General features: G+C 40.5%; 1 protein-coding gene across 1 annotated transcript in view; it reads right to left on the reverse strand.

Moving 5' to 3' along the window:
• Nucleotides 1-12360: 12360 nt before the first annotated feature.
• Nucleotides 12361-12719, reverse strand: part of TMEM68 (transmembrane protein 68) — a 16445-nt gene continuing 16086 nt past the window's right edge. Inside the window, exon 6 of the mRNA XM_009865569.1 lies at nucleotides 12361-12709. Coding sequence (XP_009863871.1) covers nucleotides 12605-12709 — 105 coding nt within the window. The 3' untranslated portion in view covers nucleotides 12361-12604. The remainder of the gene's footprint in view (nucleotides 12710-12719) is intronic.

Consider the following 12719-nt stretch of genomic DNA (forward strand, 5'->3'; position numbering starts at 1 on the left):
CCTGAATTGTTCTATAATTCTATGATTCTATCTCTAAAATATCTTCCTACTACTCTTCTGGAGTATGGGAGCTGCATGGGACAAATCAAATGGATGGGCAGCTGCCACAGTATGGGACTAGTTAGCTTGGGGTAAAAAGGATTTACTTTGCACATTTTTAGGCAAATTATTTATATCTGGGGCAAGAGCTTCCTTCAAGGACTTTTAATGAAAACATTCCACATGAAAGGAGCAAAGCAGTTTCTTTTCAGGCTGAACAAAACTAGTAGTTTAATTAGATCCTTAAAAAGGGAATGCAAGAAAGTTTTTGCAAGTAGTTTAAAAACTGCTTGTTCAGAGCACTTCTTGTCTCTCTTGCCTTAAAAGAAGACAGAAATATATATAGTTCCAGTGAAAATAATGTTGAAAAACTAAATATGGGGACTTGGTAATACAACCCCCCAGTGTCTTGGCAAAATTATTCAAGCAGGGTTTTTCTCCTACTTTACTTTGCTTTGGAGCTAGTAAGAGACTTGACTTACTACTGCTCATAACGCACCTAGAGACCTGTGCATGGAAATAGGAGCAGTGTCTTCCTACCTGGGAAACCTGGAAAAGGAGATTAGAGAGAAGTTATTCTATTTCTCCTGAATGTTGCACAGGTATAAAATGCATTTGTTCAGTGACTTTGGAAATTAAGCTGGAAAGTAGGAAAGTAAGTAGTGATATTGTGCAGTATTTTTGCTGTGGGAGTACTTCAGATCCATTGCCAAGCACAGAATGACAAGTAGGTTGGAAGCCTGCTCTCTGGTGTGTTTTTTGGGCTCACTGAACTCTAAAATGCATTATGCTCTAAAATATGTTGGCCACAGAATAATCAATATTTTAACCAGGTTACACCACCATTGTTCTTATGTGCTCATCTGCACTTGTCTTCACTGGGCAAGAGGAAGAGAGCTCTGGTTTTTTGACAGAAGCATAACTCCAGAGGGTGTGCAGACAGACTGACCAGAGGGGTGGCTCTAGCTGCATTCACTACCACCCAGCACATTGGTCCATGCATATCGCAGGCTTCACTTCTGTACATAAGCAGCAGGTTTTTCTGAGATGGAAAGATTTCTCATTCACAGAAGGCTACACAAAATAACCCAACAAACTGAGGACAACGAGATACTCATATTTACTGTGTCTTCCAGTAACAGAGTGTTTTATTTTTAATTGGGCTCTTACTAACTGCTGTAAGCATAAACTGGACTGCCATCATCACAATAAGAAATATGTGGTATTTTCCAGTGTTGTGTCACTGCTACATGTGCTTATAGGACTTAAATGATTAAGCAAGTAGACCAGTTTATGGAAGGCAAGCACACTGAAAATGTCCCAAAACATAGAAGGGTAGGCTTAAATACATTGTAATTATAAATATTGAAAATGAGCTAATGGATAATTACTGATATTGTAGGCCACTGCAGTTCCTCTCCAAACTATTTTATAGTTTTAAGCAAGTTGATCTTATAGTAATTTCAAATGTCTTGTGTCTGTAAAGACTACAGCAGTCCAAATTCGGAATTTGATCAATTCATGACACTCCAAAGGTCATTTAGATACTGACCTGACTTCATTTTCAATATCTGTGACTAGTGGGGCTCTGGCAGTAGTCACTGTTACATCTTCACTAGCATTCACATCTTCACTAGCATTCATCCTTCTTTATTCCATCTATTATCTTCATGCACTCTTCTGCCATGCCACTGGACCCACCACTAGAGCGAAGCAAATCTTCCCTGGACCAGTGTGAGACAAGAGGTACCATGACCAGCCTCAGCTTATCCACAGTCTGCAAGTCAGCTCTTTCACAACTTGTAGTTACATGACTGTAAGAGGGAACATCTGGAGGCTCCTTCAGACTGAACGAGCAGCATTGTGCAACTCAGCCCTTCCTTATTGCACATTTGTCCCTACTGATCTGTTTTTATTCTTGTCTGATGATTTTGCAACTCTTCCAAGATTTTCCCTTTAAGGCATTTTCTTTTTTTGTTTGTTTGTTCATTCATTTTAAAGGCTTGTTTGTCCCTGATGTTGGTTTTTCTGTGTTCCTTTGGGAGTTTTGTTTTTTTTTTGCTTTGGACTGTGCTTACCATCTGTGATGTTTGAATCTACACTTCAAATGCCATTGCCTTTTTGTGTCCATTTTGATTCCAGCTGACCCTGCTGGTGCAGGAGTGGGAGAGGAGCTGTGTGGTTACATTACAAGTGTGTGGCATTTCTTCAGAGGTCTGATATCCTGTGCAATATCCTGACAATGTTCTGATAGAAGCAGGAAAATTAATCCATCTTTCAACTTTTCTGACAGGTCAGTGTTTTGTTAGGTACCCTGTGCCATCTTCTGCCTACAGTTTCAGCCCAGGATCTGTTGTGCTGACTTGGAATTTCTTTGACTTTTGTGTGTGACTTCACCCAGTCCATATTTTAAGATAAAATATATAAAAAAAATAACCCAAAACCACACCAAAAAAAAAACCAAAACCAAAAAACAACACCCAATCCAAGATAAGGAAACCCTGTCTTAGCTGGGCCATAATGTCCCAGAGCACTAAGCATTTTCAAGGAATGCAAATAATTGCCATATGCTTAAACTGTAATACAGCATAAGGCATATATCATGCCTTAATAGTTTCCCTTAATGAGCATCTCCAAATATCATACCCATGTGAGCAGCATACAAAATGCAATGTATTCTGTGTTTGTAAAGGAAAAATGAGGTTGGAGCTTGGTTTAGATGACAGTGTGGGCTAATGATCTGATCCAGTATGGCACATTCCCTCCCTGAGTGGTGGCTGAGAAGTCATTGCACTATATTTCCAATCCAGGTATACCATGCCCCTGGTAGTTAGTATATGCAAGTAGGACACGAGAAACCTCAATTTTATATTTAACTTCTTTCAACATTATTTTGAATGCAGATATCATAAAAGCTTGTTTTAAATTAGCTTTTCTTGCATAGATAATTCATTTTTGCCAGCAGCCTATGCTACAGGATGCCTCTGACTGTGCATAGAGATAATACACTCCCTTCCTGTTTCTACCTGAAGCAGAATTAAAATATGAAGGGAAGTGTTTGGTTGCACTTTTATCCTTCAGAGTACTTTTTCTTGTGTGCACACATGCAACATCTTTTTAGATCATAGCTCTCATATTTCCTAAAGGAAGAGGAAGAAAAAACAGGGCAGCCTTAGAGAAAAAACAAAAAATCCTGGAAGAACATAAAAGCCCTGTGTTCATTACAGTTTGCCTTGAAGACTTTATCTGACATTTCTCTGAAACCTGAGTTATCAGAAGCAGTAATTTGCTCTGCATTATCTGCTACCTTGATTCAAAAGAAGTACTAAAGAGGTGCCATTCGAATTCACACAGGAAGCCAAATCTCAAAGGAGATGCTTTGCCTCTTATGAAGGCAGCTGGTGTACTGGGAAGAAAGCAGAGAAGATTCTGGGCTGAGCATCTCTCTGTTTATAAAGACTCGAAGCCTGGGTGTCAAGGTATAAGTGTACAGATCAGATCATGCAGCAGGAACAGGCAGAGCCAGCGAGGAGATACAGCCGGTCAGATGTGGTATGGAGGTGGGTAATGCAGCCGGGCACCATCACCGACTGCTTGGCAGAGCTGAGCTTTTATCCACGGCAGGGCAGTGCTCTGTGTCTTGGCACTTTGTAGGTCCCACACATCTGTTTTTTAAGCAGAGGCTGCAGAGATGACTTTTTCTCACTGGCTTTTTCAGACCATGTCAGGCTACATGAATAACTCACTCCCCATGTACTGGCTTGTGTTGCTGCTGTCTTGGTACACAGTGCTGAGCTGAGCTCTTCCTGCAAGCTGTCAGGTCGTGGATGCAGGATTTGGTGTGAGTGCTCAGAGATGCTCAGCTGAAGTGTTCAGAGAAACCACCTCTGCTTCAGTGATGTGGTTTCCCACTTGTGCCAGGGCGGCAATACTTTTAAATTCCCCGGGGCCCTTACTGTTTCTGGCAAACTTCCAGCCTGGAGAGAAAAAAGAAAGAATGAAACATGGGCCAAAATGTTAGCAAACTATCCCTTTTTCATGGCGTAAACTTCCCCGTGCCAAGCTCTTCCTTTGACTTGCCCTCGGATGCCAGCAGAGGTGATACAATATTTTGGGTGTTCTCATGCTGTGTGTTATGGCATATGCAACTGAGAAACAAGCAGACCCAACTCCAAAGAGATGGGCAGGCAGGGCTGCTTTCAGGATGGCCAGGGCAAATAGCTTTAATGATGAGGCATATAAAAAAGAGTTTTCCTTTTACCTTAAAAGGTGGAATAACTGCAGCATCTGAGCCACACTGAGCTGTCTTGAATTTGGAGAACTTTTCTAACTTCAGACACCCTGCCTTGCTAAATATTAACCCATCCCTATGTTGGTGGTTGCTAAAATTCGTGATTTCTTAACAGGATGATTGTAACTGGGCAGCACTAGTCCCTAAAACAAAGGGGCAAAATGTATGTAATGGAAAGGGGGAACAAAGAAAACAGCCCAGCACCCTGTACAGCATCAATTGTTTCTAATTCCAGATGGGCCGTTGTAAAACAAGTGGATTCTTAGAAGAAGTAAAAGTTCAGCTTTTCTGCTGACATATAAGGTAAACCCAGCACATGCACAGATGCCAGGAAGGGAAACTTTGGTCATGGGCATATGAATTACCTGGACTCAGTCATGTTTTCTTCTTTTGATTTATTAATTTATTTCATGCAGCTGCCAACACTTGCTACACCTCTTAAAATTGACTTTGCTCCACCCAAGCAGCAGCATATTTATATTGGGATGAATCATCACCTTCTCCCTACGCAGCCTGCCTGTGCTCAGCTAAATGTCTCTTCAGTTGCAAAATAGTAGCTGATCCCAGCAGCTGAGTATTAAGCCTGATTAAATTTGATAGAAGCAGGTCCCTATTGTTCCCAAAAGAGCCAATGCTACAGGCTCACATGCTTTCTTTGACTGCCTGTCTCCGCTGCTGTGGTTTGCCTGGCGTGCTGCCTGGAAAGGTGGAGGGACTGTCAAAAGAGGACAGCTTGCCAAAAACATAAAGCTCCTTCTGAAGGACAGCCCCAGTGTAAAAAAAATTCAGTCTTCTTTAGGACGTCTCCCTTCCACAGCTGAAATTGCTCCTTTGCATTGAGTGTATCTTTCTCCCTCTTTGTCAAAGCCAGGAGTCCTCTGTGTTTTACTCTGGAGCTCAGGAATACAAGTATTGCAAGTATTTGTTGAGGTGGAAATGCTATGCTGGAACCTGAGAGTTTCTGGTTTTATTTACCTTGATGTGAACATGCTCCTGACATGGTTCTGTCTGCTATTTTAGACATTAGAAATGGGGGCAAAAAACTCAGAGGTGGGCAGATCCCTTGTTGATGAAAATATTCCTTTAGACATAATTCTTACACTTAGAGAAATCTGCATTAAAATCAGGAGCTTGGGCTCCAGAAAACACTATTTTCTTGCTATCCATGTTTTTCTGCATGGTTTGAAGAGATGATCTGTTAGAAATCAGCACATCTACAAAAATTATTTGGTTCACCAGCCAATAAAAAATGATTAGGCATAATTATGACAACGCAAGCATGAATGATATCATCTTGACATTTGCAAACCTCAGGTGGATTGAATAATAAAGGTCTGCTATTTGCCTTGCAACAGCCGCTAAAGGTAGGTTGAGTGCTCCTGTTTATACCAAAGAAACAGGGCATCACACGTACACACACATACCCATATCTATGCAGCTGTGTAAATAATAAAGTCAGATCACTTCTGGTCCTGTAGCCATTAATGGTCAGAAGATCTTAGGCGTTAAGAAACTAAAGGAAGACAGATCAACCTGTTCCAACAGCTGAGATTTTCTAGCTGATTTTTTAGGTCAGCTCACTAGTCCCATTGCTCCTCAAAGTGTGGTTTTGGGCACTCATGGGTGCTTAGCCACTGGCATGCCAAGTTCTTCAGACTCACCTTGCTGGAGACAGCTACAAAAGCCATGCTGTCCCCTGATTTTAAATGCTTGTCAAACTGTACAGCCACTGGCTCATGAGGAGAGCTTTGCAAATAAGACACCAGGCATGGAGCAACCAAAGTGGTATGTTCAGCACCACTTCAGATGTATGTACGTCCCAGTTGCTACACAAGAAGGGTGGAATTAATTGCATAGTACAAGAGTGTCTGTTGGTTCTTTCATTACAGCTGCTGTGCAGAAAGCTTATTGTCTCCCAGAAATGCTATCTGTGGATACCGTACGTATGACCAAAAAATACCAGAGGCTCTTTATAAAAAGCTTTCTCACCTTTTAGAACATCTCTCTAGAGAGATCTCAGAGGTGGTGGTGGTGTATGCATAAATATCAGAACTTAAACACATTCACTCCTCAGCTCTAACTTCTTGTGTCTGCTTGGCTACACCTGAGCCAGCCAGATTATTTCAGGGCACTTGAGGGTTGGAAAACAGGGTGGCTGGGCCAACCTGGCTGCTGCTCTTTCCCCTGACCCCTCTGTGAAGGCAGCCCCACGCCACACACTGACCCCTACTGCGAAGTGAACCTCAGCGCCACATCTGCAGCTGCTCGAACTTGCTTCACTCCTCTGCCATGGCAAAGCTTTACTGAAAATCAAGTTTTGCTCTGAATGGCCCTGGGTATCATCATGGGGGGACCTGATCACTCTCTACAACTGCCTGAAGGGAGGGTGTAGTCAGGTGGGGTCGGGCTCTTCTCCTGGGCAACCAGTGACAGGACAAGAGGGCACGGCCTGAAACTGCGTCAGGGCAGGTTTAGGTTGGATCTCAGGAAGCTCTTCCTCACGGAGAGGGTGCTCAGGCACTGGGATGCACTGCCCAGGGAAGGGGTGGAGTCACCGTCCCTGGAGGTGTTTAAGGAGAGGCTGGATGTGGCACTTAGTGCCATGGTCTGGCCAATGTGGTGGTGTTGGGTCATAGGCTGGACTTGATGATCTCAGAGGTCTTTTCCAGCCTCAACAAGTCTGATTCTGTGCTGGGAAGTCTGCAGGAAAGAATATAGACCAAGACTAGTGATGGAAAGAGGAAATGGATAGCAAGCACAACTGCTCGCTTGTTTTTGAGGGGAAATAGCAACGCTTGATGTGCTGCTAGCTGATGAGCAAATCTAGTCAGAGCACCAACTACTAGATACTTCCACTAGTCTGCAGTGATGAAGGGGATGGCAGCCTCTGGTCTGAGTTGAAAGCAAGGCCTTTTATTGTCAAAGCAGAAGCAGGAGCAAAAGCAGAAGCAAAGTAGTGCACGAATGTATGTGTGATTGTGTGTGTGTCTGTGCGAGTCTCAGAGAGCTGCTTAAATAGTTTATGGGTTTTTTGAAACATCGTCCTTGCAACTATCTTAGTCGCGTCCGTTCACATACGCCTCCACACAGTTTCCCAGTCTGATCTTTTTAATGCATTCATCAACTGTTATCCTGTGTGGCTTGCTCAGAACAGCTTGTTTTTACCCAAGTCTAGTCTGGTTTTATCTTCCAGGTGTTCAGCAAGGTCTCCACACATCAGAACAGTTCCTTTTACTAAAAATTGGTTGTATTTTTCCACTGTATGTCCAGCAGGATTCCCACACTAGTCTACCATACTTTGCCCCAGACAGGCCCTGAGGGCTGCTGAAGCCTTCTCCAGAGGCTGCTCCTCCCGAGCGCTGCTCAACTCAGACAACTTTGGTCTTGGAAACACCAGCACAGCTGCTATGCTTCTGTACCGGTGCCAAGTTTTGCAAGGAGAAAAAAGAGCCAGGAAGTTTTGGCTTTCCGTTCTATAAACGTGACTCAAGATCATCCAGAAATAGGATTCCAAAACTAGTTTGAGGTTTGGGTGCACTTGTTTCAGTTGTGGGCCTTGTTTTATATTTTCATTAATGCCTTCAGGGACTGAGCCAAGTTGCAGTCAGCCGTTTCCCTCAAGCTTGTTCTCACAAAGCAGGATCAAGATACCAAAATGTATCTTGAATGTAGAAATCCATGGTAAAAAAACATTAACCAAGCAAGCCTGCAACTGCTGTGTCCACTAGTTAAGAAAATTAATCCACTGCGTGATGGGCAAAAGAAAATTAATCCATTTCTGAATGAACAGGACACTTGAAAAGCTTTGGTGGAGAGCAGTTTTTATATGGTAAGGGCAAATCCAATTATTAAAGAGGTGTCCGGAGAGCTGGCAGCTCCACCACAGAAGTTGAAATGTTTCTAGGTACCTTTGGTAGACTACGAGTAGATCAAAAAGAGAGCCAACAAATGTTCATTGGAGTCTCCGTTTCTGTTCCCACTTAAGAGGCAACTGAAGGAAGACTGGAGCTGCTCTGAGCAAACCATAGACCTGACCATTAGAAAATACTATTGGAAGGAAAAGTGAACTCTGGTCTGGAATATAGGAAAATTGGCCACATCTTCAACATGACCCATCCCAATTCATCTGCCACAAATTCCCTAAAAAGATGATACAGAATTGTAAATGCCTACCCTCCCCGATGTTTCGCACATTCTGTTTCCTATTAAAAGGAATCAGGTAAAAATGGTTCCATTTCTTGCCTTTTAATTTTTTTTAACTTTTAATATATTCTCTGATTAACACAATACTCCCCTCTGCATTTTTTAAGAACTTCGGCATCTCTTGTTTTCAGAGCATTCAGTGGTTTTATCTAGAACACAGGAGCCAAAGGTGGGCTGAGGAATCATGCTGTGTTCTCTCCTTACAGTAACTTGTGTGCACAGCAGGGAGCGGTGGGCTTGCTCTCATGGGATGGATGCAACACAAGGCCTCGTGGAATAGGATTTGCTCTATGGCAGCCGACTCAGCTCCATAGTATGGAAAAAAAATATTGGACCTGCCTTATATTTGCAGCTTGGTGTTAATTCCAAATGGCATCTTGCCTTCCTGTGATGTTTCAGACACACAAAAAAGCGAGAAGGGTGAGCAAACACTTTTGGTTGGAAAAACATTCTCCCTACAGTTCAAAAGTTTATCGCACTTTTGTGACCAATTTTCTGACATGAAGATACCATTATAAAAATGTTTCAGGAAGCAACATACGGTGTGCACTCAGTGTACGCTGTGACAAAATTCAAGGTAGTAGTGGTAAAATTGCAACCTTCTGTGTAAAACAAATTACTCAAAAAAAGCAGACAAGCAAATACTTTAAAAAACTCATGATGAGGAAAATAACATGTGGAGACTACCATTGATTTTGGCTAGTTCTGAATTTTAAAAATATATACAAAAAGGCATTAGCATCATTGATCTATATTGTACAAACACACTATCTTTGCTGCTGGCAAGAGTTTTCATAGACGTGAATAGAAGTAATTAAGTGACACCAGATTGTCTCATGAAATTTCAGCAGACATATTTTAGAGGATTATCTTACTTAACACCTATTTTTTTGTGCTACATTCATGTAGCAATTCCATGCACCTCCAAGTTCCCTTTTGGGACTGTAATTTTTACGTGCAAAAATAACACAAAGAAATCAGTCTAGCATCTATGATGGGTTTAATAGGGATTAAGCACTGTAGAGCTAACACATTAAGTGTCACCATAGCTGTATCTTTCTCTAAGAGTAACAGGATGAAGCAACATAATGGTACACTTGTACAGGAAATCAAATACTGGCTGAACCACACAATCGTGTTGACAATGCTGATTAACTGCTCTACCTTGCATCTGCAGTGATTAATTTCATATGAAAGCATCCTAATAACAGATGCTCAGACTGAGCTCTGCTATTATCCAACAGGGCAGCAAATTGGCCAGCAGGAGATTTGGGTCTTGCTGAGAGATAACAACAAATACCTGTCAGTACAGCATTCAGCCTATTTCTACTTCCCAACAACCTGAAAATGTGTATCCTGGTTATGCTGGTCGCATGGAGAAAAAATGGAGTATCTTCAGTGTATCCAAAGGCTACCTGGGCAATCAGTGATCCAGTCTAATGCTGCTAAAATGTCCTTTAAATACTTCTGCTGACGCACAACAAAACCACATCAGCTAAAATGAAGCATGGTCTATAACCTTACTTGTATGAGCATCTCTCTAGGTCAGTTCCCATTTTCAATGAAATAAAGTAGGTAACCATTCACACGCTAAATACGTACAAATAAACTCTACTAGTCAGTATTTTGGCTCTATTTTCTTTTGCAGAATCTTAAATGTAATTAAAGTGATATTGCAGTTTCTGCTAAGGCCTCCTACAGCACTAATTACACCCATTAAAACACGGACCTTAGTGTTTATGTGACTTTTGTCCTTTATTCCATTGTTGTTCGAATTATTTTTCCTTTAACTTGTCCTTTCTGAAGCTTTGATTCTTCCACCTCTACTCAGACATCAGGTGACAAGAGCTTCTCAAGGGTATTACATGTTGTTTAAAATCAGTGATGGTTCAGCACAGGAGGCCACATATAGTTTCATTTAGTTCAAACACAGCACAAAACTTCAGAAGCCTGTTCCAGTTGTCAATTTTATTCAAAAGGTGTCTTCTATACATTTTTTTAATATATAGAAATAAATATGAAAGGCCTATACAAATATGAACACTTAAAGAGTACCAATACTGCCCTTCATTTTTTATATTCATCTTTCAATACTTAACGGGACAAAATTTCATCAAACAGCCCACATATTTAGTAAAATAAATTTTATAAAATCTCAGATCACATCTGTTCACGTCTAAACAGAACCTTTTAGACTGAGTTTTCTTTTACAGGTACACAATCTCAACATGAAATATGTTCAGCTGCCTTTGTGAATTCCACAATATAGACTGATGTACATTTTCCTCAAGATGGACAGTGAAAATAGTCATACTTAAGTTATACTCCAGTGTAGGAATTTGGCATTATAACTTCTAATGCCACGCTGTGTTAACATACTTTTAAAAAACATTCTGATAAATAAAAAATAACAGAATCTTGTTTTCAATAAAAGCCAAGCAATTTTAAAAACTTGAGAATAGGCATTTGCTTTTATAGAACATGATTCTTCCTCAAGCTTTAAAAAATTTAATTCAACACTAGAGAAGATGTTTTTGATATAAAATAATACCATAAAATAAGCTTTTTGCAAACTCTAATTTATAGACTTTTTCCTGTAAAGTGGCATTTTCCAAACACAGAGCATAATTCACATATATAACCTCACTAATTTAAACATTTAGAAGTATAAAGCAAAGCGTGTGCTTAAATGGTGGAAGGGATACTAAATTGAATACAACTGCTCTTTCAAAAGTTGGGGGTTTTGGTGTGTTTTTTTCTTATTGTGTTTGTTTTTTAAGAAAAGGTCAAACTCCAATAATATGGAAAAGAGACTGCATAATATAGCATAAACCTCTTTTATCTTTCCTTAAGGAATTTGTCCTCATCTCAAAACTGAAGAGTTCCCAGATGCTAATTTAAGAACTGTACATTAAACCTGCTGGCAATCAGAAGAAATATTTCAGATATTTCCTATTTGGACAATAAACGCACAGGCTTTAGTTCAGAAGAAATATAATATAATCTACTCTATGTGCACAAAAGCCTAATCCTGCAAGTCCTTCCAGTTCATTCAATTGTTTTTACTTAAGGAAAGTATAAAGGATTTCCCTCTCAACTCTGATTTAATAACTTAAGTAAGACAACTGTGTTTGAAGAATATGGATGTTTAACAGTTTACACATATATACTTGATTTAAAGGGTATTTGGTAGTGGCTGTTTTTCAAAAGAGCTACTACTTTTAAAAGGATTTTTGTACTAATTTTTTCTTTCCTCAAAACAAAGCTTTATGAGCTCACGTTACTAAACAATACTCTCATTTTCCACCTCTTAAACGCTCATCTCACTCTTTCAAAGGAAAATCTGCAGATTCACCAGGAATCAAATGCGACAACTCTCTACTCCAGGGCAGATATCCAATCTGGCTCAGCTGGGAATAGCAGCTGTGCTGTTGGGTTCTCATTCACAGCATCAGAGCAGTTTCTGTAACAAACTTCCTTGGTTCACTGCAGTTCTCTAATCAATTCTCACTCCTCCATGCTCTTTCCAAGCTCACCTCAAAAAACTAAATGCTTTCCGTTGTGGGTTTTGCAGGCATAGCTAGAGGTTCTCCAGGCCACTGGAGAATGGCAGCTTGAGAGTAACAACCTAAACAAAGTTTTGATAAACGCTGTATGGCATTCATCTGGCCCAAAAAGCCCAGTTGCGGTGATGATGATCAAGACAGTAAGGTTCTAGCTCTACAGCAGGTCTAATATTCAGGTTAATACTTCAACCATAGGAGTTGGAACAGGAAAGAAAGACAAAAGACCATGTACATAAAGACTTGCAGTGTGATTTTTGAAAAAGTCACTTTCAAGTTAGGAATGCATTTATCAAAACGTAAGCTTCGCCCCATTGCAGATGATTTGAAGGTTGGGTTCCTGAGCTTGACACTGGGCAGGGGAAAGGGCAAAGGAAAGTGTCTTACATCTTAAATTAAACTGCAGTATCATTAGGACAGTATTTAAAATCTATTATTAGAAGAATGAATAAGTTACAAATATGACTTTAAGAATATTGTAACTAAATAGTAGTTTATGCAGAAAACCTTAATCATCTTTCTTTTGTGTTTGAAATCGTTCCATTAAAGCCCTAAATATATTTCCTGGTATTTTCTGATGTTTTTCTATTAGATCTTGGAGTGCTGCTTTTGTCTGTAGGGAA

The sequence above is a fragment of the Apaloderma vittatum genome, unplaced genomic scaffold (assembly GCF_000703405.1).
Source record: "Apaloderma vittatum isolate BGI_N311 unplaced genomic scaffold, ASM70340v1 scaffold30122, whole genome shotgun sequence".
NCBI classification, from domain to species: domain Eukaryota; kingdom Metazoa; phylum Chordata; class Aves; order Trogoniformes; family Trogonidae; genus Apaloderma; species Apaloderma vittatum.